This window comes from Tenebrio molitor, chromosome 8, assembly GCF_963966145.1.
Source record: "Tenebrio molitor chromosome 8, icTenMoli1.1, whole genome shotgun sequence".
Lineage (NCBI taxonomy): Eukaryota > Metazoa > Arthropoda > Insecta > Coleoptera > Tenebrionidae > Tenebrio > Tenebrio molitor.
In genome coordinates this window covers 4,572,054-4,598,743 of record NC_091053.1, presented here as the reverse complement: position 1 = coordinate 4,598,743, position 26,690 = coordinate 4,572,054, and the positions used below count along the sequence as shown (strand labels likewise).

Sequence of the window (26,690 nt, the reverse complement as noted above, 5' to 3'; positions counted from 1 at the left end):
AATCACTAAATGACACGTATCCCATCCATTTTGCGTGAGATAAGAATTTCATTACCGCACGTTTTTTTTTAATCTCACGCACAGTGGATGGAATAAGTGTCATTAATTTATCCCCCGAGCGTAGATAAGAACTTCATTACCGCACTCATTTTCATTACCGCACGCTTTTTTATAATATCAATCAAAATTTAATTTTAATAAACATTCAACTACAAGAACAATTGATACAACAGTTTTTTATAAATACGTTTTAATTACACAATTTTTGCAACTTGTTAAATAAAGTCCCGATGAAGACAGTTGCGAATTTTTACCTACTATATTAAATTCTTGGTTATTAGTAGTGGTCGATTCTCACTTCGGTAAAAAAAAAAACTTTTTTTTTATTCTGGACGGTTGTAGATAAAATATTGTACAACACACGTGTGATAAGGCATCATTAACAAACCTGTGCGATTACACAACTCGGCTTCGCCTCTTGTGCAATTTCGCACGCATTTGTTAATAATGCTCTTATGCCACTTGTACCGTAAATATCTATTAATGGGCATTAAAATTGTCTTTGAAGTGTCAAGGCACTAGGTGATTTTTTTTTCAATTCTTACACATTTAGATTTTTAGATCTTTAAATCACGCGTTATTTGAATATTTCGTGGGGCGTTCATGAATGTGTCTCTCACGTCTTTGATTTTTTTTTGTAGAAAATATTGTCCTCGAGGAAAAATGAAGGAATTGAGCCCCAAAATGCACTTTTCGAAACTTTAAACAAATCTCATATATTGTTTAAATAATTGCCTGAGTATTTTCTCGGGTGCAAATGCGTAATAGGATATAGTAAGCCGCTTTGTACAGTCGTATATTTTTTTAAACTTAAAAAAAAGCGTAAATGATTACCATGGGTGCCGTTGTTGTTTGACGGGACTAAGTAATGGTAATTTCTCAGTCGTAGGACCAATATTTAGAAATTAATTCGCGAGCAAATGATTTTTTGATATATTTGACATCTTCATGGTCCAGAAGAAAAATCCGAATAATTTGTCGTTTTGCGTTCCTTCATTTGTTAAAGTAAAAGCCATGGCGACCCACTTTGACATTTCGTAAAAAAATCACCCGTCAAAATTCAAGTATGTCAAAAAATCACTTACCTACAACGAGTAGCGAAGACGACACCCCCGTCAGCGATGCTCTAGTCGTCTCGTCTTCACCAAAGGATGATGAGTCAAGTAAATATTTAACAAATCAGGTTGACCAGGCGTTCGCCGAATTGATCCGTGTTAAAAATCGTTTTTCTCTTTCTGTTGTCGAACAGGCCGTCGATGAAGGTGCGGCAAGTGTCGCCGGTTCGAACTCGGCCGAAGCCCCAGCAGTTACCGAAGCTCTAACCGCCAACAGTCCCGAATTAGACCACAGTTCTGACGAGAAGGACGCCGACAAAGACGCCAAAAAGAAAAAAAATCGTTGCGCCACCTGCCGCAAGAAGGTGGGACTGACCGGTAAGAGAGTCGTCGGCCACGTCGATCGACAAGACAAATAATTGTTGTTGTTGTTGTCGTTGCAGGTTTCGAGTGCCGCTGCGGAGGCCTCTTCTGCGCCATCCACCGGTACAGCGACAAGCACGATTGCAGCTTTAACTACCGGGAAATGGGAGCCCAAGAGATCAGACGCAACAACCCAGTAGTAGTCGGAGAGAAAATTCAGAAAATATGAACCCCGCCACTCAGTGCCATGCACCCCGCAAAAGTGAATGGACGCTACCCCATGCGGGTGTTGTTGAAATTAGTGTGAAAGTGACTATTACCGGTGTTGCCAATTCGGGACGCAACACCTAACTGTTTATTACAAAAACAAAAAAAATATATAAAAAAACCCAGGAAATTTGCCACCTAAAATTACTGTCAAAGGAAAGGAATAAAATTCATAGATACATGTCATTTTTTAGCTTTTTTTTCTTCTCTAATTTTTATTTCTTTTGTTGTTGTGTATATAGTCGATATCGGTCTGCGGGACAATACCGGACCACTTGGCAAGTGGCACCGGCAGTAATCCATTTACGCAAGAATAATGCAATTATTAATACTTGAAAAGTAGTTTTTGGTTAATAACGTCGTGGGGTCAGTTCAACGTACAAAGTACAATCGCTTTTCTTGGTTGGTCGATTCGATAATCTGTTACTTGTGGTGCTTTGTTTTTGAATTGGTTCCCGACCGTAATTGATAATTTGTAAACATGTTAGTTTCTTTTTCTCGTTTCGAGCAGTTCTCCTTTGTTTTGTGCAAATATAGAGTGATAAAATTAAAAACGACTAGGTCAAGTGGAGTTATCAATGTTTTCGTTTAAATGTTGCCAACACTGTGGAAAGTAAAGTTAGTGTCGTCATGTCGGTGCATAGGATTGCGAACGGGAGTGTTGATTTTGTGCATCATTAGATTTTACCTGGCCATAATGACGAGAAAGCCCACACCCCGCGGAAGAGTTGTTTTTTGTTCGTCAGAGGGCGTCGTTCTGGTCAATATCGGCCACGTCACACCGAACACTTGCTTATACTTGTCATTTCAATATTCTTTTGTTATTATTATTATTACGATTTAACAGTTTGTTATTGAGCTTTTCAATGTATTTAGAATTTCAAATTATCCTTCTGTCCGTACGCTGCATGTAGAGAGAAAAAACAACTCAAGTTAATCTATGGATATGTAAATAATATGTTACCTCAACTGACGTTTGTCTGAATTCGTTTCGTTTAGCTGGTTTTCTTTTATTAAAAACGAAATTCAGATGGGCCGTCACAAGTTTTCTTGCAGTTATTTCCTCACATAGTAATCTAATAATCGAGCGTTGGTCGTAACAGACTTTCATTCAATTTAATAAACCAGGAAAGTGGCACTAAAATCACAAATGTAATCAACATCAACGTAGTCCGGATTGTTCTGTAACACTGCTTCTGTTTATTTAATGTAAAAACTTTTTTTTTTAATCGTACGAATTAGACAATAACGATTTTTCTTTTCTCTGACTTATTAAATTGAAGCAGAGTTTTTTGCCACTAACACAAAATTTCTTCAGTGATGGACTCATACTTGTTAGACATGTGGTTTGTATTTTATCAGATGGTTAGACTTTTTTGGAACTCGGAGCACAATTTGTAAATAATTTTTTAAACGAACGATTTCACTAAGATTTGTATAATTCAATGGTTTGATGAACGGTTACTTGTTTTTGTTTCTTGGAGATTGGAAATAATCAATTGATCAGATACAAACTCTTATTATTATTATTATTATATAAGTAAAGCCTGTGGCGCAATATCTAATAAATCTATTATAAAAACGTATTTCTTTATTGTCGTTCCCACTTCTGAATGTATTTTTTTTTTAAATCGCCTGTCAAGTTGGTATGAGGAATTGAAAGTAGCAAACAGTGCATTTCACGATGTAGGTTGGCAGCATCGGGTCGTTCAAGGTCATCGGCGCTGTCATTGCATTGCGCATAACTCCGTTTGCGTTAAAAAATTAACGCACAAAATTTTAAAAGATGCCGTCGTGAAAAAATGTAGTGGGTAACCCCTCTCAGAGCGTGAAAAATAGCTTTGATTCGGTACTGCCAAGAATTGAAAGGTGACAAACCTGAATTTAGTAAGAAGGCAAGTCGGATTTCTGGATTTCTCATTGTACCTATCTACGCATCTCAAGTATCAAGGTACGTTTTATGTTTCATTGTAGGTCTTTCAATCTCTCATGGGTTGTGAGTCATATCTGCGCAAACGACGAACATCGGTTTCTAGTACGCGCTACAAACCGACCGGAAAACATCGTCATGCGTAGAACTAGTGATGGATAAATGACCGGTCATTTATTTTTGGTCAAAGTTGACCGGTTCTTGATCGGTCAATTACCAGTCATTATTGGTCAAAAAGTAGGAACCAGTTAAACATCACAAAATGATTCTTTCAATGTCAAGGATTATTTTAATATCAAATAATGGTTCTAAATTCAATTTTTATAAGATTTATTGATCTATAAATTATTGTTCTAAAATTGTGTAAGTGAGGTTAAGTTTGAATTGTTTGAAGTTATACTTTGTTTTTTCTTTAACATATTTGCTTGAATTTGAACTTTTTGTTAATTTAAAATGCTTTAAAACTTTCAACACAACTCTGTGTGTGTATTTTCAGTTTTTTAGTTTCTTTTAAAATACTTAAATACGGGGTGATCAAGAAGGACTGTTTAAGTTGGTAACACTGAATTGTATTTTAAATCGTATAACAGGAGTAACTTTCGGTTGTTGATGGCTTGTCGTTGTTAATGCTATACCTACATCAGATATGTGTCAAATAAACCAACAAAACATATCCGGTTGTAGTGTTATAAATAACCGAATTAAAAAATTTTCTTAATTGTATTGCCAACTTAAACAGTCCTTTTTGATCACCCGGTACTTTTTCTAACACTTATACTGTTTCCATGGTGCATTTGAGCTCACACCTTATGTTTCCCATAAAATACGCTTTTCTCTATAAGACACGTCGTCAATAGCAACGTATCTTATAGAGTCATAAAATACGCTCACACATATTATTCAAGTAACATTTTATTCATCATTTTTACAGTAATTATCACAAAAATGAAAAGTACAATTATTGAATTGGAACTGCCACATTAGCTTCGTGCTCTTGTTCCTAACATCTTCTTCTTTAACTTCTGCTGTTTCATCCAATGCAAGTGGCCGGCCATCGAAAACTGGCAATCTTTACATTTTCTTCAAATGATTCTTGCCGTAGTGTGAATTAACTTTTAATGAAGTTCTACACACTTACCCCATATCAAGAAAAGCCAAAATGACATCTTCCGTTACCTCTGTGATGCTTTTTTTATTGTTCCGGCCTTGAAACGAAACATACACCTTTTCGTATGCACTTTTAGACTTCATTGGTAACAAATTGCCCCTTTTTTCTTATTTCTTCTGGAACGTTTTGGCACATTTCAACGATGAAAATTGTTTTTTTCCAAATTTGTTGATATTATTACCATAGTACCCACGGCAACCTCCGCATTTTGTGTATTGTGACGCGCCTCGAATAATTTCTGAATTTATTAAAATTTCTGATAAGATGTTAGTGTTAGAAAAAATCTTGAAGACAACGCGTGTTTTATAGTTTAAAAATCTCGATCTATTAAATCCTCGCTCCCTGCGGTCGCTCTGATTTAAACTACGATCTCGATTTTTAAATCGTCTATAAAACACTTGTTGTCTTAATTGCTATAAACAGTCGTTTAGAATTTAAAAAAGTAGGTAAATATTTTATGAAAATAAAAATATATTGTAGGTATGTCATGTTAAGAACACACAAAAACGATTGAAAAACAAAAACCACTTCTTCCTAATAGGTAAAAAGCTTAATCGTTTTCCACAATGATCTTTATTAAAGTTTTAGATGTTTAATTGTCATAATTTACTTATTTATTGTCATAATCGATTTCTTCATTGTCAGCAGCTACTTAAATGAAATCAGACAACCCAACATAACCTCATCTCATCAGTCAAACAGCCATCATATCCTATAATCATCAACATTATAAGCGGGAAATTTAAATTTTAAAAATGACTGGTCAAATACGTCAAGTCATTGACAATTATTGACCGGTCAAATGGGTCATTGACTAAGTCAATTACCGGACCTCACAACACTACGTAGAACCTTTATTATATAGTGAAATTTTTTTAATAAACAATTGTCAGTGTCAAAATGAAGTAAAAAACCATACTGTACCACCCTAAAATTTGGACATATGGACCAGCTGTATAACAATTTGACACCAAATCATGGTTAAGGTTATGTTCACTTCACTTCCCGTACTTTTCTTCCGTGAATTCATTTTCAAAACAAATTTAATGAGAAATCAGGAGAAACCTTTTCGAATTTGAAATAAACTCTCGCTCGTTAGGGCGCAGGCTCAGTTACACAAAAAAATGTTGACACTCAATGTGACCAATCGTATTATCATGAAAATCACAGTTTGGCTCATACCAACAAGACAACGTTTTGACAATTGTTTATTAAAAAAATTCAACTATATCTAAAGTGGCAAATCTGTAGCATTTTCATTTTTCACAGCTGGCTTGATCATTAACGAACCATTGTCTTGTGTCATTATGAAATTGTAATTTTGAAATTTAACGCGTGGCTAAAATAGTCGACGTTTTCAGTTTTCATTTATCAATTCTTCACTGGTTTATCGCTCCGCCATCGCGCAGATATTTCCAAGGTCAAAACCCATGAGAGATTGAAAGACCTTTTTTTTTTCTAATGTTCGACTTTTTAATTACGTCGTTAGACAGACATAACCTCAATTTTGACATGGAGGAAACAGTTATACAGTTGGTCGGCAAGCACAGATTTTAGGGTAACGTTAATGTAACACAGCCTGGTCTTTTTTTCACTTTTGACACTGACAGCTGATTTTAAATTTAAACAAATACTACTGTCGGAACGTTAGAGATGTGAATTGGGGACTTGTCGTTCGGTTGGCAATACCAGCAAAAATAACTAGGCGCGCCAATAGTTATTGGAATTTATGACAGATCTCACTAACGTACAGGTCAATCATAAGTTTTAAGCGACCTTGTGTTTGACAATTCACATCCAAAACGTGCATCTTTTTCGTCCGAGTCTGAGTTTTCTGGCCGAGACGCGGCTGAGGATAACTATCGATTTTGTCGTTTTTGTTGTTAACTTACTAAACAGGCCAACAGATGGCGCCACGGTCAGCGTCCGAAAAAGCGTTACTTTTCGTCCGCTTGTGAGTACCGTAAAATTACCGTTTTCATTAAGAGGGCCTAAAAAATGTATCGAATCAATTTGATAAAAATATATTTTTACATTAATTGATCCTAACAGTAATTAAGTAAACACATTTAAAATTTAAATAAAAATTAAACAAATGAATAATCTTTAACCTAAAACGGTTACCGGTAGATCTTGTTCTCTTCGGGGGGCAAGGCAATGAAGTAGGGGGCGCTGTTGGCGTAGTAGGGCACCCTGCCCATCGTGGAGTAGTTGCTGTGCCTGAGCGGGGGCTGCATCTTGTGGGGGAGCGAGGCGGAGTACCCCGGGCCGTACCCCGGCGCGAGGGGATAGACGGGCGCGGCCCCCTTGACGCTGCAGGCGCAGCTGCTGCCCGCTCCAACAACCGGGGGCCCCATGACGGGCGTCCCGTTGGCCAGCGGGCCGCCCCTGTACTGGTTGCCCGTCATGCGCAGCCTGATTATACAGATGATTATGATCAAGATGGCGATGAAAGCGACGACGCCGCCCACGATGCCTATAATCAAGGTGTCGTCGTTGTTCAAGGTCGACTGTCCGGCGACGGGTTTGGTGGTCTTGGGCTTGTCGGTCACCTCCACCGACCAGATGATCTCCGGCTCGGTGGTCTTGTGGAGGCGGGTGGCGCGGGTGAGGACGGCGCTGGAGGTGGGCGGCGTGGACGTGGTGACTTTCCGCGGGTCGCACGTCAGCTCGTCGTCACCGACCTCCACCAAAAGCTTGCCGGCGAGATGGTCGGGGCCGAAGCACCTGATGCTGGTCATGTACGCCGGCAGCCATCTTCGGAGCGCTCTGGCGCTGCAGTCGCACACTACGGGGTTGGACTCCAAGCCCAAGAGCTTGAGGTCGCCGCGCCGGTCTTCCAGAGTGGCGAGGATCTGGGGGCTGAGGGTGGTGAGTTGACTCCCGGTCACGTCCAACATGATCTTGGAGGAGCGGGGAACTGGGAAGAACAGAGCTGGGGGGAGGGATGACAGAGAAGTATTCATCAAGCGGATCACCACCTTCGGGCCCTTGATCCCGGAGAGGGTCCCCGAAGAAATACTCCTCAATCGGGGACCTCTCAAGCCCAACTCCTTCAAACGGGGGTGGAGGATGGATTGGAGCTGATCTGACCCCACGGCAGAGTCCTTGGTTTCGATGTTGACCTTCTCCAAAGAGGGAACGTTCAAGAGCAGACCTTGAACGTCGATGTACCCCAGTTTGGGGTAATCGTAAGCCTCCAGACACGCCAGATTTGGTATCGATTTGAACGCCCCCTTCTCGATCTTCTCGCATTGCCTCAACGAAGACATACTGAGTTGCCTTAGCGTCTCCAGTCCTTCGAAGTCTCTCTGGGAGATGCTCTGGATCGGATTGGACGATATATTCAAAGACTGCAAGTGTTTGAGCAACGCCCAGATCTTGGAGTAGCTCGAAATATCCCGGATCTGGTTGTGGGACACGTCCAAAGACTCCAACAATGTAGTCCTTTCAAACATCGTCTCATCCAAAGACGTGATATTGTTCAGAGACAGATTCAAACAGCTCAAAAACGGCGTCTCCAATTGGGTCAGCTCCCTGATCCCTGTCCCAGCCAGATTCAACTCCCTCATGGTCTTGGGCTCGCCCAAAACATTCCTGATTGTCTCTTCAGACAACGGATTGAAAGACAAATCCAGTTTCTTGATGTTGACCATTATGCTGTCATCCGCTGGAATCTCTTTCAATCTATTCCTTGACAAGTCTACAGAAGAGACGAAGAAGTACTGCCGCTGCAAAGACTTGAGCGGAGCCACTTCAAACAAATTCTTGGCTAGATTGATGTTTTCCAACATCTGCAAGCGCGCCCTTTCGAAAATGGTTTCAGGTAGATCGGTCAGGAGGTTGCCCTCCAAGTCCAACAGTTCTAGTCGGACTAGTCCCTCGAAAGTGCGTTCTCCAAGTCGGTCCAGCTTGTTGTAGCTCAGGTCTAAAACTTGGAGTTGAGTGGAGTTGTGGAAAGCCATCTCGCTGACAGATTCCAGCTGGTTGCGTGCCAAAAGAAGCACTCTCAGTCTTGGTAGTCTGGCAAAATCTAGTTCCTCGACTGTTTTCAAATCGTTTCCGGACAGATCTACAGTCTCCAGGTATTGTAAAGTTGCGATCAACTCCGCCGGAAAGAAGTTGAACTTGTTGTTGGCAGCAAGAATTTGTCTCAGTCTTGGGTGGATTCTGAACGAGGAAGGGAACAAATAGCTGAGTTGGTTGTCAGAAATGTCGAGAGTTTCCAAACTAGTTCCGGTGTTGAAAAACTCCCCTTTGAAGGAGCTCAGTTGGTTGCCATTCAAGTACAACTCCTTCATGTTCATGACGTTGACAAACGCCCCTTGCTTGATGTTGTTGATGTGGTTGAAAGACAAATCAACAGTGGTCAGATTTGGTAGATTCGCAAACACCCCATCAACAATCTCTCCAATGGAGTTGTGTTGAAGATGTATCGTCTTCATCTTGGGGGACTCGCTGAAGAAATCCGCGGTCAAGATCTTCAAACCTGTGTAGCTCAAATCGAACTCTTCCAGATTGGAGAGTTTGTGGATCAAGTTGGAGGGAATGGTGGCCAAGTGGGAGTTGTGGCTCAAATTGAGAAACTTCAGTTGAGGCAGCATCCCGAAAGCGCTCCTGGACAACTCCGTCAGGTGATTCTCGCTCAAATCCAACACCTCCAGTTTCAAGAGAGAGAACGCGGGTCCCACGAGACTCGCGATCCTGTTTTGGGACAAATACAACTTCTTCAGAGTGTTCTCCAATCCGTGAAAAGCGTCGGTGTTCAAAGTTGTGATCAGATTCCTCGTCAGGTCCAAGTGCGTGAGTTGTTGGAAGTACTGGAAGGACGCGGAGGGTAGTTCCCGCACTACGTTTTTGGCGAGGACCAGTTTGGTCACTCGTTCCGCTATGGACCGCAAGATGTCGCCTGAGAGTGCAGCGACGCGGTTGTAGTCGAGCTGGAGGGAGGTCAGTCTGGGGAGGCGCCCCAAAGCTGAGGCAGGAATGAGGAGGATGTTGTTGTCTTTCAAGCTGAGATGCTCCAAGTTGTCCAAACCCTCAAACGCGTCGTCCTCGATCTGCAAATTGAGTTAGACAACAGATCTGGGCATGGTCTGTGGAGGACTCACCGTTCTGAGGGAGTTAACGCTGATGTCCAGCTTTCTCAGTTGTTTCAAGCCCAGGAAAGTACCAGGGACGATATTGGCGATGTTGTTTCGGCTCAAATCCAAATGGTACAAGTTGACCAAAGACAACAAGTCGTTGTTGTCCAAGCTCTACAATTTTGCAAACGGTCAAAGTGCTTTGGTGGCGCTAAAAACCAACCTGGATCAGATTCGACGACAGGTTCAGGTACTTCAAGTCCTTGAAAGCTTTCAGAGCAACTGTGGGGAACTCGTTGATGAAGTTTTCGGACAAGTCGAGAGTTTGGAGGGAGTCAGCTCCTTGGAAGACGTCACTGTTGAATCTGGTCAGTCTGTTGTGCGCCAGTTTGAGGGTTTTCAACCGATCTAGTCGCTTGAAAGCTCCACCTTCGATGGTGTGGATCAGGTTGTTGCCCAGGTCGATTTGCTCCAAGTTGGGTTGCGCTTGGAAGGCACCATTCTTGACAATTTCTGAAAGTAAGCCGTTTGGAAAGAGTCGTTTTCGAGCTCCAAAAGGATTACCTATCCTGTTGGTGGCCAGGGAGAGGACTCGTAGAGATTTGGGGCCATTCAGGGAAGAGCTGGGGATAGAAATGAGACTGTTTCTCCCCAAGAACAACTCCTGAAAGCAAACAGTAAGAAAGGGAGTGTTGTAGAGTCGTGCGGTTCTCTCGTAACTCACTTGCAAGTTGTCACACCCTTCCAAGATTCCTTCTTCGATGGCCTTGATAACATTCCCGCTCAAGTCCAACACCTGGAGGTGGTTGAGCCCGTGGAGTTCGCTTGTCGAGAAGATGGGGTTGAGCGTGTCGCCCAGAAGGTTATCGGCGAGTTTAAGCTCGACCAGGGTCAATTGCAACCCTTGCAGGAGTCTCTCTGTCAGCCTCCTCAGCGAGTTCCCCGACAGGTCGATGCTCCTCAAGGGGAGACCCGTCGAAGAGAAAATCTGCGGTGAAAGTATTAGCTTGCGGACGGCGATACCGCTGGGAAATTACTTGTGTCGGGAGAGCTTGATGGCCGGCCCACCTCTGGCTGAAGGCTACGATGGGGGCTCCGTAGGGCAAAGATGGCAGATCTCCAGGAAATACGATCCTGTCGCAGTTGACGCTAATGGAGGGATTATCGTCGAGAGCGGCCTCGACGGGGCCTAGGGCGCAGCTGCAGGGAAACCTCAAGTCTCGGGAGATCTCCGAACACGGTCTGAACACTTCTGGGGAACCGACAGCAGCGGTCAGGAGGGTAACCAGCACCAGTCGATTCATCTGAAAGCAAGAAAAGATCGATCAATAAACATTTATTATTAATCTCAGTACACTGTGTAGGCGGAGCCTCGATGTTATGTGATCACGGAGGAACCGCCCACTGTGCACGTGACTACTCTACTGCTTAACCGAACGACGTATAGTTGGTCGGTTTTGCATAAAAAGTGTTTTTTGAACGCTTCAGCAACCAGATGCGTTCTGTCGTGTCAGTTTTCAAGGAAATATTTTTTAAAATGCAAGTTGGAACAAGATATCTGAGTGGAGAAGAACTCGTGACAATTATCGGTTTCTAAAAACTTCCTATAAATAACAAACTCGCCTCAAGATTTTCCTTTTAAGTCCTAATAGTCCTGTCTTCTCCGTGGCAATTTCTAGATTCCTCCGCGATTTCCCCTATAAAACATCGCATTTCGTTTGTTTGGTCGCGGCTGATCGAACATCGAAAAAAACAAGGAAGAGTCCGGCTTAACGATCCGTTATAATTATAATTGTACAGAGTGGCGCAGTTAATTCCAGCAACATTCCTGCCCGACATTCCACGCGTTCACCTCGACCCGTTAGATATTTCAGCCTTTTCAGCAACAACACCAGGCGATTAATTAAACAATTAATTAGTCTGGCGTGGGAGAGGCATTGATTCGGAAGTGGGCCGAAGAAAACGCCGCCTGCGACGCTAGTACAGAAGTTAATGGACACCAATTAAAATAATATCTTCAACTGCTACAGTTGTACACGTTTTTATGGGGGAACCAAAAGAAATCAAGAGGAGTCAAATCAGGTGATCGGTTTGGCAACAATCCTGAACTTATTAATCGACCTATGAAGAATTCCTGTTCGTGGCGGGTGAGGAGTGGCTGGATCTTGTTGGAAACAGTCATTTGTTAGTTTCACGCTATCCAGTTAATTTATAAATGGTTCGAGAAGGAGCTTTGGAATCTTGGGACGTTAATAGGATTGGGATAATAATTTGCCTTCAGAACCGAAACACCAACTTTAACTGGATGCAATGGCACCCAATAGCATTGTGGGAAATATGTTCTATAATTTGAACCAGATAGGTGAAACCAAGCTTCATCATTAAAAAGACTGAAATGAAGAAAATTAATTTTGGAAAGGGAAGGAAAAGAGTTAATTGTTAATTCAGATCTACCCATTGTTGGGATAATAACAGGACAACCAAACAATATTTTTATCTGGGTGAAGAACAGACACAATCTGTTTGAATTTGCCGCCAAAGCAGACCCAGCGAGTTAGAAAAATTAGATTGTCGTTCCTTGAGCAAGTAGCGAAATCCATCTGTGAAACCAAGCCTCATGATTAAAAAGACTGAAATGAAGGAAATTAATTTTGGAAAGGGAAGGAAAAGAGTTAATTGTTAATTCAGATCTACCCATTGTTGGGATAATAACAAGACAACCAAACAATATTTTTATTTATCTGGGTGAAGAACAGACATAATCTGTTTGAATTTGCCGCCAAAGCGAGACCCAGCGAGTTAGAAAAATTAGATTGTCGCTCTTTGAGCAAGTAGCGAAATCCATCTGTGAAACCAAGCCTCATCATTAAAAAGACTGAAATGAAGGAAATTAATTTTGGAAAGGGAAGGAAAAGAGTTAATTGTTAATTCAGATCTACCTATTGTTGGGATAATAATAAGACAACCAAACAATATTTTTATTTATCTGGGTGCAGAACAGATACAATCTGTTTGAATTTACCGCCAAAGCGGACCCAGCGAGTTAGAAAAATTAGATTGTCGCTCCTTGAGCAAATAGTGAAATCCATCTGTTTCGTTGCAAGAAAACGAAATGATTTTTCTATTCAGCGGAACGAATCGCTTTTCTTCTGCTAATTAGGAGAATCCACCAATTTATCGAATTAGAATGCTGAAAGAAAACATAATGAATAAGAGATTAAATCAGTGACGGTTCCCAGGACTGTGATAATAATCTCGTAAATAACGCCGTATTTACGTGTCACACAATAAGCATGACGGTTTTTCCTCCTCGTTTGGAAAATAACAAATTAGTTCTCGCAACGCACCTAATTAAAGAGAGACATTATTCTGTCGTTACTCCACAACAAGCGTAATAAATCCATCGAGCGGTCGAAGGCATCTGATAAATATTAGAACCGCGTTAATGCCTCTCATATTTTATACTCCATTGACGCTGCTTACTTTCTTTATTAATTCAATTTTCCTTCGCATGTTACGCCACCACCATTTTCTTTCGAAACGACCAAACGCGCTCTCCTTACATTGTTTTTTAGACACAACTTGACAAGTTTTGGGAGTTCGTGAACTCACCCAATTTCTCCACTTCCTTCGCAGACCTCTCACCTGCTCCACGCAAAAAACGAACGTGCCAATCATCATCCGGAATTGGGGCTCATCAACAACAGCTCCCATTCTCTTTCTCTCCACACAGCAGACAGCGAAAATCACAACGAAAAAATTATAACAGAATAAACTTCGAGCTGGAGAAAAGGGGCGAATAGAAAAATAAAAAATGATATAAAAAAAAATATTTTCAGAACTAGCAGTACCTACTGGATAGAAAAACCCGGCCGCGATGCCGTGCCCACTTTATAAATAATTCAGTGGATATTAAAAAGACATATATTTTATGTTAAAAGTTCAGCAACAACAACAGGGATAGTAATAATAATAATAATACAAATACGGTGGCCCAAACACAATGAAAGCACTGTTACCATTACTTGATCGAAATATCCGTAATGACGATAAATAAATCCGGCCTCGATGCTGTACCCAAAAAGAATTTTATTTATCTAAGAGCACGTCCGCATTATTCGCTTGATTTAGATCCGTCTCACTTCCAAATGTCTCAAAAATATCTCGATTTTCCTGAGAAAAACAGCTCAAACTACAGTTAATAACTATTCTGGGAAAGAAAAGAAGAGTAAAATTGCGAACCTACAACTAGAACATAATGTTTTGAAGATAAGGTACAACCTTTTAATAGAGTTAACTGAACCATATAGGTGAAACCAAGATTCGTCATTGAAAGGATGAATGATAATGAGAATAATAATTTTACTACGACTGATAATACGTCATAGCGGTTGCAAGATGCAAATTTGAGGACTAAGGATGGACTAGGAAAGCGAAGGATAATCCATTCGAATCCTAAATAAACAGACGTTTCTAATCGTGCTGAAAGTGAAGTGATTTTGATTTCCGAATAAACACAACTTTCAACTTACATCCATTAATTATAAGTCGCTTGAATCACACCATTGTAAGTGCAAATCATTCTTCACTATACAACAGTTTCTCACAATTAACAATGTCTAGCAAATCGTCAATAAGTAGTAGGGAAGTAATGGAGTAAACCTGACCCGAGGAACCACGTAATTGGACTTATTTAATTAGTGGCAATTGCTTTTTACATTTGAAATAAAAGCAGTCCTGCGAGGGACCCTTGTGGGACACCTTGTAGCGTTTTTGACAGCGAATTAATTTTGTTATTTCTTTAGAGCAATAAAAACCATGTCGACACAGAGTACTGAACGAGGTTAGCAATTCCGCACCATTGTGCTGACATTTTCCGCCATTATGTCACACCCAGCGGAATGATGTGACATCAGAGTGCGCCCACGGCTCCCAAATTTACCAAATTCGGCACCGCGTGAGAAATTCCCCAACAAAACAATTCGCGTCTGGCATTTCCAGTCCAGCGCAATTTCCTTTTTCTTCGACCTTTATGCAGGGCGGGTCTCGGAAGAGTTTCGCAACTCTTCGTTTATTTATTTGTGGAGAGCGATTGATTGGAAATGGTGGACAAGAAGTTTGATTTCCTTTAGAAAGTCGTCGGATAGCGTAATTGGTGACGAAGCGCCATCTACACGTTGACAGATCGCAGCAATTGGGTCAGTACTATTAGTACCATCGGAGAGGCGACCTTTGGTTTGTGTTTCACCTGCGGCTCCGTTTGGTCATTATACAGAAGGATCTGTATCAGAAGAATGTTAGGTTAGTGACCGCTGCCATTCTCAAGTCGGACATGCAAGGACGCAACGGTTCGACTGGTGCTAATGGTGCGAAATGTGAAGAGATACATCGCGGATTGTTGGACACGTGAGAGAAACCGAATTGTTACGCAAGCGAATTCTTGCCACGAAATTAACGAGTGGATCGTGGACCGTGGTGGTACTTTTGACATTAATGGGCTGGTTGGTCCAGAAAGAAGCTTAAACCACTTCTGGAAAGACTTTCCAAACTGTTGACGCTTTGCTTTGGGCAAACAATTTGAAACATCGGGTGCGGTACCACTTTTGCAATTTCGCACCAAGTCCTTTTCAATTTGGTCCGATCAAAACTTGAGGTGTTCCAAACTGCAAACGCCAAGCTATAATTAGTTTTATTATTGAAAGAACTGCCCTGCAGCTCTTCCAAAAACAATTAAGCGCGAGCGCGGCATTCTCTCCGAGCTCGTGTACGATCGGAGATAACGAAATTGCTCATCGAACAGTTTTGTAATGAGACAAAATGAAGTGGACCCTAAGGGCATCCCGACCGCTAGCTCATAAGTAGGTTTATTACATATTGTCGGGAAGTTATTATTCATTAATTCGAGTCGAATTATGCGAATGCTTTTCTTCAGGTGTAGTACTGCTACTTTTGCAAGAGTTGGCGAAAAACAACCTGTTTTCAGGCATTCAGGCGGGGACTGCGCGATTTGGAAGGCTTTGATGCATAAAAAACTGCTTAGAATTGGATGATGGTAAAAATATGTTGGAAATGTCACGCTGGGAAGGTCGACGGTACTGTGTTTACGACGTTGGCTCGGATTTTTTGAATCATGACTCAGTGGTATTTGTTTAGGAGCTAAAAACGTTGTGGTAAATTAAAATCACGTTTGGATCCTTCTGGAAGCTGTATGGAGTGGTACTCTGGTACTTCATTACCAAGTCTAGTTTCATTTGAATTTTTACGCACAACTGTATTAGAAAAGTTGGCTTACATCTTAGTTACCATGAACGAAACTTCAATTTTACATCTGGCGGACGGTAAAGTAACTTTACAGGCCCGGCGTGCTGTAAACCAAACTTCGTCCGCAGGCGTAAAGTTAATCTTTCGGCCCTCTATAGGTAAATAACTATTACAACCAACAAGTTACAACCAGTTAGTAAATCATCTCCAAAAGAAGAATTTTTGGATTGGGCAATGAGTACTGTCTAAAGTACTACAAAAATGGGCTATTTTTCTTAGCGACTACGTCTTTTGAAAGTATTATGGTAAATAAGTAAAGCAAAAATTTTGCAACAAAATTGAAGTCCAGAAAAAATGAAGGACGTTAAAAATGGACTAAACTGAGAGCTTTGAGGGACGCCCAAAGAATTGAAATGATCAAAACTTTTTAATCTTGCAAGAGACTTTAGCAGAGATTTTTTTTACATTTAGATATAATGAGTATTTAACTACAACTGGATGAAGCTCAAATCGATAAAATAGTAATAATATTAACCAGTTTTGCTCTATCTGCTATAGTTGTGCTACGAAGATAAACTAAGACCAAAAATAGTTATTTGTGTGTCAAGGCCAAAAAGTGCATCTTTTTGTCCGAGTCTGAGTTTTCTGGCCGAGGCGTAGCCGAGGCTTGAAACAGGAGAGGACAAAAGGCGATTTTATTTTATTAGGCCATTTTGTAGCTGTATAGATAATTAAAATTCTCCGATAAATAAGGGAGCTTTGACTCGACTTTTTTGGCAACACCCTGTATATAATTTTAATTTGACTTAAGTATTATTAATTATATTTTTGTAATGGCAGAATGTTCTTAAGCTCAGTTAAAAAACGTTGGAGTCATAAGAGAAACAGTAACGGAGTTATCTGAGAGCTCTGGGGTACGCCTGGAGGAATCGATTTTTGCGCATCAGAAACGTGTTATTTTTAATTACACAGAATGGAATCTCAAAGGAAACCTTCTTAGCATTCTGTTTGTTCTTATTGGTCCAATTACACTGAGAGCGTGTGTGAAGAAATTTTTGAAAAAAATTGTTTCGACGAGGTGAAGAAAATTGCAGAAAAAATTAGGACAGAATCTTCCAATTAAAAATGGTTACAAATCAAACCCGCTGTACCAATTATCCAAATTTCTTCTTTCTTTTCTTCTCTTTGTGTTCCTTTCCGTTACTTGGACAGTCATTGGCTCTTACTCTCAGTTTTAAGCAAATTCTTATTAACTCGTTCGTTAAATAAAAAGTGTGTTGTACAAATTATCGGCTCGCCTCGCATCCAATTTGCTCTTGCAAAACACTCACCGACTAATCACCACCAATTAACAAGCCTTTGGTCCTGCGTAAAACCGTGCTATAACGGAGAAAGAATTTCAATCGCCCCAAGACAGCACATCCTCACCTTGACATTTCGATTTTCAATTCGATGACTTATAACAGCACCACTGAGAAAATTGAGTAATTATAGGCGGTCGACTGGAGTAATTATTGCACAATTTTTTTTGGGTAATCTGCCAGGAACTGTACAGTTAGGAGCATTAATGAGAATTTAATATCTGCATGATTTATTTTATTAAATTCTCGTTACGTCGACTGTTAGGTAATTTTCTGGTTTTTTCACTTCCTGGGAGCTGTTCGCGTGTTTCTTCTCTTTGTCAAAATTTTTGATCTTCGAAGGAAGAGACAAAGAACACGCTTTCCCACCGTGTCCAAATAAATCGTCACTGGAGATTCCAGACTTGCCACCCATCGAAAGTCTTTGGGAAACGCGGAAACAAATCATTTGCAACGCTTCCATCTCCTAGAAGAACGCTGAAACCTTCTTGGTGTATTTTTTCCGCAGCAGCCAAGAAAACAGGTGCAGTCGTGGTCAATTCTACTGATTTCCAATCCCGTTACGAATTCCTCCTCGGCCGCAAACGGATATTGTTTCATCAATTCGGATAATCGCAAGCTCTTAGCAATCACCACCGCGTTTCGCAAACAGCTCCATCCGATGCTCTCGCTAATGACAATAATCATAATGAAACCGACGGATGCATCTGCAGCTTTTACCATCATCTGCACAGATGGTCGACAAAAACAGGTAAATAATAGCAATTTTCTGCTTCACTCTCACTAGTAAAAGGACGGGTCGTTGTATCGTGTGGACTGAAATCTCTTCCCACCGATTATATTTTCTTCACAGTTTTGCTAATCCGATCAAATTGCTTCGCCTTTTGGAAAGTAAAATTTCTTCGGGTCAAACACTAAACGAGCTCCTGGTGTCGGAACAAGATAATGCGCGATCTCACACCTCACAAACGCAACGAAGCGTTTGGACTGCAAATGGATAATACTTCGAATTACATTACAAAGAGTGTTTTGTCGTGTACTAACTGTACCTCCAACTACACAGTATTCGTCGGCTAATAAAATGTCCAGACTTGTGTCCTATTGAATATCAATGGTATTCTCTTCAAGCACACTTTACAGTTCTTGAATCTCGCTACGACAAATAATGCAGTATTGGATCAAGTTCATACCTTTTAGTATGTGTATCTATGAAGTATACTGGGTGTTGCAAAATTATTTGCAAAAATTAAAAAAAAAACTCTTCAATTTTAACTAGTTTCTCTATTGCTTGAAATTAGGGTAACGTTTTAAACAAAAAACTATATTCATTTGTCATTAACCTAAATTACTTTAATGGGCAGTTAAGGGAAATTAGTTAAGCAACCATGCTCAGCACACTTACACAGTTTTTATTTTTTAATAATAATAATCATGTGCTGAAACCTTTATTGTGGACACTCCGTGCCAAGAACACTTTCTTGTACAGATCTGAACACCTCAAGTTTTCTATCGTTCAGCTTTGGACAAATATCAGTAAAAAAGAGTGGTCCTGAAAGAGACCCGTGCGGGACACCAAAATGTACAGCAACGAAACAGGAGGACCCAATTTATGAAACGCTTTAAAAGTTGTTTGTGCGCCACCTGTGTAGGTTGTTACCTCATGAACTATTGATAATTCGTTTCTGACTAATGCTGGAAAAATTCCTGACTCAGACAAGCAATCTGAAGTCCCCCAGGCGCGGTCATTTTCACGTCTGGGTAAGTACCAGCGCCCAAGAGATAATTTAGAATCAGAACTGGAGGAAAACTGGCTCGACAACCAATTTACAGCTTTCGCGCAACTGCACGCAACTAGAAATTTGTCTTTTAACATCCTGCGGATAACAGCTCTATCTTCACGCAAAAAATGTTAACCGCGGATGTTGTTCAGGTTTGGCGAATCACGGTCGATTTTGTGGTTGGGTCGGTACCATTTACCTACAAAATATGGGATAATTTAATTATAACACTGTGCCAAGCGAAGAGTGGGTTTTTGTACAAGATAACTGTTCCAGTTCTTACGGTTGCTCGGTGAGCAATAATAATAATAGTAATAAATTCGCGCAAATAATAGTTGTTCTAGTTTGATTTGTGGATAATGACAAAGATAAGTAATAGGGAATGCAAAAAAAGAAATAACTGGGAACATAGACATTTGACTAAAATGGCTAAATCACATTATAGTGTCTTGTACCACACCATTGGCCAGATTTAATTCTCATTGATTTTTTAAGCAAAGTATCTCGCATCGTTCGTCAAATATCTTATTGTCCCAAGTCACAATGATGAAAAATAAAATTGTTTTAATTTTCTATAACAACTCAACGACTCAGTGGAGTAATAAACTGATGTGACTTTCGGGGTTTCCTATTGGTTAAAATGCGCGTTAAGAAGTATGGTGCAGCTCAATGCACGCAGCCTAAATTTCCATCCATTCTTAAAATAGTCTTAAGATTTAAATTTCCCGCACAAAACTCAAACGTCGCTAGGAACTATCACGTGAACACCTCGTCACTACTTCACTGGTTCGCCGCGCCGACTATAGATACATATATTTTATATGTAAAATGCTCAAGAACTGCAAGACTGGGATTCTGAAGGCGCAATGACTGAAATTTCCGTCTGGGGCGCTAGTGCATATTTTCGGAAATTTGTAAGATTTTTGAAGAAAAATGATTTCTTAATTCTAAAGTAAAGTAAAATAAACAAAAAGTTGGAGCATTTTTTAAATTCTTGATTCGTCGTTAGCGGCAAGATATTTCCAGTAAGTTATACCATCTTGATTTCTTAATTGGTTATTAGCAGAAAAATATTTCCATTTTTAAAATAACTACCACGACATTCAAATTCTTCCGTAAGTTTTTACTGTCGCGAGCAAAAAAAACTGGTCGTCAAAATCATACTTTGACGCAATGGAAAATGCTCTATTGTAAAACGGTCGTAAATATCATAACCTATCATCATGTTGTATGACACTAATTGTCATCCTTTTCTCATTTTTTTGACATTTTGCTGGCATGGGCATAATCAGGCAGGGATTTTTTTTTTTAATTTGTAACAATCTAACCAAATTTTGAAATGACATTGACGACCAGAATTTTTTGATCGCGACAGTAGGTACAACTGGAACATGTCAGTGATATTCAACAACTTGTCACATAATTCGTTCGTCAACTACTAACCAAGCGACCTTGTTCTTCTTTTTCTTTAAATTAAAATTCTCGGGTGCGTAAATCTTCAGATCGTCAAAACGTAGATGCGAATTTGATAATTTGTTGCGTTCACATGAATGACAATTTTTTCTTGTGAAATGAATTAAATGCCAAAACGGTCACGATATTGTTTCGTGATTCACGTCTGTAAAAATAGATCTAATCGGACATCTTCAAATGAGAACGTTTCTTATATGATTAATATGCGAGGGGCACGCCCTCGTACCCTTCTAACGTGAACTTTTGCAACAGACGTCGTAATAAATTCTTGTTCGTTCTCTATTTCGACTGCAATAAGAGTTGTTGGATATGAGTTTTTACAACAGGAAATTTTTTTCGTTCTTATTTATTTGTTAGAATCGAATTAATAAAATAAAAAAAATGTGAAAGTAAAATAATAAATAAAAATATTAATTAGAAAATTAGATATGTAAAATTAAAAAATACACTAGTTTTTATATACTCTATTCATAGACGAACATAACATCTCAATTGCTTACGGAGTGTTTATAAAAGAATGTCCTGTGGAATTCGAATGTACCTATTTGATTTTTGCCACTCTTTAGCATATTGTGGTACCAAATAGAAAAACAGAGGTTATGTAAGGTCATCAAAGACAGGTTTTTAATAAAGACTGTTGTAAGATGGAAACTAATTAGAATAAAGAAAAAAGAAAAAAGACCTCGAATTTTACATTTGACTACTGACATCTGATTTGACAGCTTCAACGGCTCGACATAGTTCGACAAAATAAAATTATAATCTCACAATTCCACAGGACTCTTGATATACGTTATATATAGACACTTTGTATTTTCAGACATCTGAAACAAAGATGAAATTAAATTGCCATCGAAATACCCAGACTTAACTCCTGTGAGTTTTCTATGGAACTACATATCATAAAAAAACTATATGAATTGTTCCAAATTTCATCATCAACTCGACGTTTAAAAAAATGTTTTTTGGATTTACATTCTTATTACTGTCCACGTTGAGAATGGCAAAATTGTTCAATATAATTCTCTTTGGTATGGAAATGTGGTAGGTAATACACTTCTAATTGTATCTGGTGTTCACTTCAATTTCTCCTCAAAGTTGGCGTTGAAGAGTCGATTGTGAACGCACCACTCGTCAGTCTGCAGAGTAAAAACACAAACAACGCAAAAAGTGAGGTTAGATTTAAACAGCTGATTCGTAATCCGTGGTGTGTTCACAATCGACTCTACAACGCCAACTTTGAGTAGAAATTTAAATGAACACCCGATATTATGTCTTCTTTTTTAATGTAATTCATTTGAATTCCAAACTGGTTACGACTTGTCAGATGTTCGAGAAAACAGTTTGAAAAACAAAATAATGTTTGATTTGCTTCGCTCCACATGATGCAGTCAAGGAATCCCTTCATCATTTGAAGAATAAAAGCGATTTCTTGAAAGCTTGTCAAAGATCCCAGTCATTTCTGTTGGATATTACGAACAAGAACTTTATTATTGTTAGGATCCAGAAGATTATTAAGTAATTTGTCTTTTACGATGCACCAACAACATTTGTTCACACAAATTCATTACTTTGGATTTTTGATTTAGCTGTTCATAATCGGCTATCAATTGCTAATCCTCCACTGGAGAAATTGCTTCACAATTTTCTTGTACAGCTCTGCTTTCAGAAGTAATAACTTAATAAATATTGTCTTTCGTCTGTTGGAGAAAATACTTTAGAAGTCTTTCCGTTTTTTTTTTTTTTTGTACATTTTGTTTATTGTAAAAGGTTTTTTTAAGGATGAACTGGAGTAACAATCTCAGCAAAAAGTTGCGGAATTCTTATAATGCTATGAAACGTTTATTACGAGAAATCAATATTTGGAAAAATAGTTTTTAATTTTTGGAAACGAATTGTAATGAGTTGCAAGTAAATTTTGTGTTTATTTTCTTGATATTTAGATAATTACTTACATGTGATTTTACAATCTTTTGACTAAGACTGTACCTGAAAGTAAACAAAAGCACACTGAATTTCAGTTCTCATTGATTTCTGTTAAAGTTCTTAACGTAACTGCAGTAAAACGTGCGATATGAGTGTAATGTTGCATACCGACGTCAATTATATGCATTTTGTTCACTTTTATTGAAATTAAAACAGATACATAACCTCAAAAACCGTGTTTTTCCACATGTAATTAGCGATTACAGGGAAAATCCTCGACCCACTTTTTTTGTAAATTCATTAGAAAATTCTACGATATCGATACTTTATGTGTGAAAAATTTAAGAAAAATTGGCCTTTTTGAAATATGTTTTTATCAATTTTTATGCGACCATTGCTCCATTTCTCATAAGAACACGTGTAAAATATCCCGAAACTTTAAAAGGTAATAACTTTAAAATTCCTCGACCAAATTTTTTTAAATTTGGCACAGTACTTTAGAATGGATGAAAGGACTATTGTACCAATTTTAAGCAAATTTCGCCATTTTTCAATGTTACTCCAGTTCATCCTTAATATGTATATTGCCAACAATAACATTTTATCATGTAGTACTAGATGAAGAACAAATTCCAATTCCAACAAAGACCTGCGATCCTTCTCGTCTTCTCCCTCTGTTCTGATTTTGTCTTTACTTTCTTATCAACCAGATTTGTTCTGTGTAATAGATATTCAACTTGACCTCACAAGGAAAAATCTAAGGGAGTGAGTTCGGGGAATCTACGTGGCCAATGAAACGGCCTTCCTCTACCTATCCTCCTTCCAGCAAACTCTTCATTCAATCATTTTCATTGGCACTGCATGGTGAGTTGCAACATTGGATTGACGTAATTTAAATTTAATAAAAGCTGACTGCAACAGTCTACAAAATACAAATAGAAAAGTTTCCACAACTTGGAAAATCTTGAATTTGTAGTTCTTGGACGACTTTTATCCCGAAAGAATATTACTTTCTTATTCTTCGGTCCAATCTTCAAAAAACAATACTGCTGAGACGTGTGTCACGCCGCATTCTCATTGTTTGAGAACAGGTTAGTGGAAAATAAAGAATAAAATATGCAGAGCCACAAAACTCGAACAAAATCACAAACGAGAATAGAAATGAGAAATATAAATGAAGACGAAGAACTTAAAATGCAAAAGAACTGAAATTGAGGAAAATCCAACCCAATTTTGCCATTGGTATAACAATTTACTTAATAATAACATTTAAGACATTTTTTTGATGAGGCTTGGTTTCAACTTTCTGGTTTCGTTAATTCTCAAAATTATAGAATTTGATCAGAACATAATCTCCACAATGACACTAAGGAAGCACTGCATCCAGTTAAAATTGGTGGCAATGTCCCGAAGGCCTAAATTTTTTTAACGAAACTATTCACACTCAAAGATACCAAAGACTCTTTCTGGAACCATTTATAAATCAACTGGATGACGTGGAATTAACAAAGGACTAGTTCCAACAAGATTCAACTGCTGCCCACACAGCACGAACAACAATTAATTATCTAGAGGAATTCTTCCCAAGTTGATTAATAAGCGCAGAATTGTTGCCAAACCGATCACCTGATTTGACTCCTCTTGATGTCTTTTTGTTTCTGCTGACTAATCGTTCTAATAATTTAAATAGAAGAGTTGAGTGTTGTCTGCAATATAATTTCAAACATTTTTATTTTTTTCTAATCACTTATTTTTATGTGATTGTTAAAATATACAGTTTTTTCTTTTTTCAATTAATTCAAATGAATTCGAATCCTACACACCCCCCTTCTAAGCTCGTACGCCTATGTCTATTGTCACACGCGGAATTGTCATCAGAATGACCAACATTTGCATATGAAAAAACGTCACAACCTTTTATACACTTGCTATAAATTATTAATCTTCGTATCCACGTGATAATGTAATTTCAATGAAAACTATTTTATAGCTGTCACATTTAAACCACTGATGATGCCCAAACCTTATCGAACCACTCTGTATATTTATTATGGCATCCGACACCATTTCATTGGTGTCTGCAGTGCCGGGGGGCTATCACGTATTCCGAAAAAAGTGACGCTAAATGGAATCTAAGTATGTAGTTGTATTATAGTTCACTTGGACAAGTATTTACATAACAGTTTCGTGTTTACACATCAGCCCAGATTTCCATCTAGGTGCACACATTCATAAAAAATAATAGTAAAAGGTGCGCAAACAGCTAACATCACCGCTGAAGAAGTCACGACTCGCACCAATTAAATATTATCATTATTGCACAATTATTTGTGCAATTAGTGAAACCGAGTCGGGTGTCGGTGAAATTTTCGTGCTGAAAGTAGCGGTCATTTTCGGATTACCAAATGACCAAACGTGATTTGGAAAATCGCCGTTAAACCCGTTTTCGGAGCACAGTTATCTGCTATTGATTTGAATTAAAACGGGTCTTTGATGGATTTTTTTAAGAAACGTGGGGAATACTAATGGCGGTGTGGAATTCCTCAAGGGTGGCCCTTGACGCCGACTGGCTTGCGCGACCAGAAGCGGACGATGATTAATTGTAATTTCCACTTTTGCTTTGTTTACCGTTGTTTCCGTGGTGCGTCTCCAGGAAATGATGCTGAATAACGTGACTTTTATGTAACTTCATAAAATTATTATTCTTCCAACACACAACACCCACCTTTAGAATATATTTGACTTAAAGGTAAGTGCAGAGAACTGTCGTCAACCTTGTGGTCTTTGGGTTTTCGATAGTAATGAACCTTCCAGTCCACCTTCACCCAAAATTTTGCCGCGAGTGCCAAGAGGAAGGTTATTTTTGCCTAATCATGTGCGATGCAAACAGATCAAGCTAAAATCGTTTTATTTTAAGAAATCAACCTAGATCCATGATCGAGAGGAACTCGTGTTTTAGGATTTCCTCTAATCAAATTTTTCTTATCTTTATCTTAATTGGTTGGCAAACTGGAGCGGAAAAAATCGCACTGCAGCCCTACTTAGTTCCCGAAATCTGGTCCCGTTCGTTGTTTACATTTGAATTTCAATGTGGTTTCGTGTTTTTCCACATTCCCACATCAAATGGTTAGCTAATCTGTCTGAAAATACAGTAATCTGGCGTTCCACTTTTTTAAATATTATTAAATCTTCGAGTCAGATTGCTGCATTTTAAGCAAGTTTTTATACGATACTGCGTGCCCCTTCTAACCCAGTTTCGAGATGTTTACTCGTCATTGATCAACAAACAAACAAGGTACCACCTAGCCCCCCAAAGACTCATTTTCAACATCTTTGGACGACAACACCCACGCACGCACCAGGAGAATTTGTGCATAAATGCACAAACAGCGCATTTCGATCTGGAGGTACGCAAGGTCGTACCAGAAGACTTTGTGCAAAAATGCACGTGCAGATAACTCACTTTAACACCGTCCTCGGTATTGACGAGCTTCTCCTCTCATCTAGTCTTCCATTCTTCCAGCTTTCGGTACCACTGTCATTGTCAACAGGTACTACAAAACCATCACGCAACACTCGCGCGCGCTTTTTTACAACAATCCGCGTCGGTACTCGCTCGTTTCTTCGGTCGAACTGACAAGAACTGGAGGCTGAGATTGTGGTGTCGCAACCCGACGACGTACGTTCCGCTTTTTTGCTTTTGAGAATCGAAGTGTGGGCCGCGAGAAGAGTGGTACCAGTGTTGGTCTGTGATAAGTGCGGTAAAAGTACCGGCTCACCTTTCTCTTCTTGTCTCGCGACAGAGTATCCTTCAACGGTAGTACCGTTTATTGTTGTACAGTAATTGGGTTTGCTGTGGTACTTTTGGATGACTTGAATATTTTCGAGTGGTACTTAATAAGGGAGATGATATCGGCGGAGGAAATGTCCATTCAGCAATACGACCCATTGTGTGGGGATTAGT

The 26,690-nt window shown here is 39.3% G+C and overlaps 2 protein-coding genes across 5 annotated transcripts in view; one reads left to right on the top strand and one right to left on the bottom strand.

The window, feature by feature from the left end:
* Positions 1–3,331, top strand: part of drn (doctor no) — a 36,330-nt gene extending 32,999 nt beyond the window's left edge. For all 3 annotated transcript variants that reach the window (XM_069055834.1, XM_069055836.1, XM_069055835.1), the window contains 2 exons: positions 1,310–1,493; positions 1,559–3,331. In XM_069055834.1, the coding sequence (XP_068911935.1) occupies positions 1,310–1,493; positions 1,559–1,707 (333 nt within the window). In that variant the 3' untranslated portion in view covers positions 1,708–3,331. The remainder of the gene's footprint in view (positions 1–1,309; positions 1,494–1,558) is intronic.
* A 3,520-nt stretch (positions 3,332–6,851) lies between these two features.
* Positions 6,852–26,399, bottom strand: LOC138136592 (chaoptin). 2 transcript variants are annotated; one of them, XM_069055819.1, is made up of 7 exons: positions 26,190–26,396; positions 10,965–11,231; positions 10,652–10,915; positions 10,492–10,591; positions 10,151–10,440; positions 9,955–10,101; positions 6,852–9,903 (listed from the first exon to the last, which is right to left on the bottom strand). In XM_069055819.1, the coding sequence occupies exons 2-7, from the start codon at positions 11,229–11,231 to the stop codon at positions 6,964–6,966; spliced, it is 4,008 nt and encodes a 1,335-aa protein (XP_068911920.1). In that variant the 5' UTR covers positions 26,190–26,396; the 3' UTR covers positions 6,852–6,963. The 2 variants fall into 2 exon arrangements, with proteins under 2 accessions (XP_068911920.1, XP_068911919.1); XM_069055818.1 differs by having other exon boundaries at positions 10,151–10,591; positions 26,190–26,399.
* Positions 26,400–26,690: the final 291 nt, after the last annotated feature.

Coding starts and splice junctions, on each gene's coding strand:
- LOC138136592 (XM_069055818.1), bottom strand. CDS start 11,231: ATGAATCGACTGGTGCTGGTTACCCTCCTGACCGCTGCTGTCGGTTCC. Junction 10,916..10,964: donor ATCAAGCTCTCCCGACACAA/GTAATTTCCCAG, acceptor CTTTCACCGCAG/ATTTTCTCTTCGACGGGTCT. Junction 10,592..10,651: donor AAGGGTGTGACAACTTGCAA/GTGAGTTACGAG, acceptor GTTTGCTTTCAG/GAGTTGTTCTTGGGGAGAAA.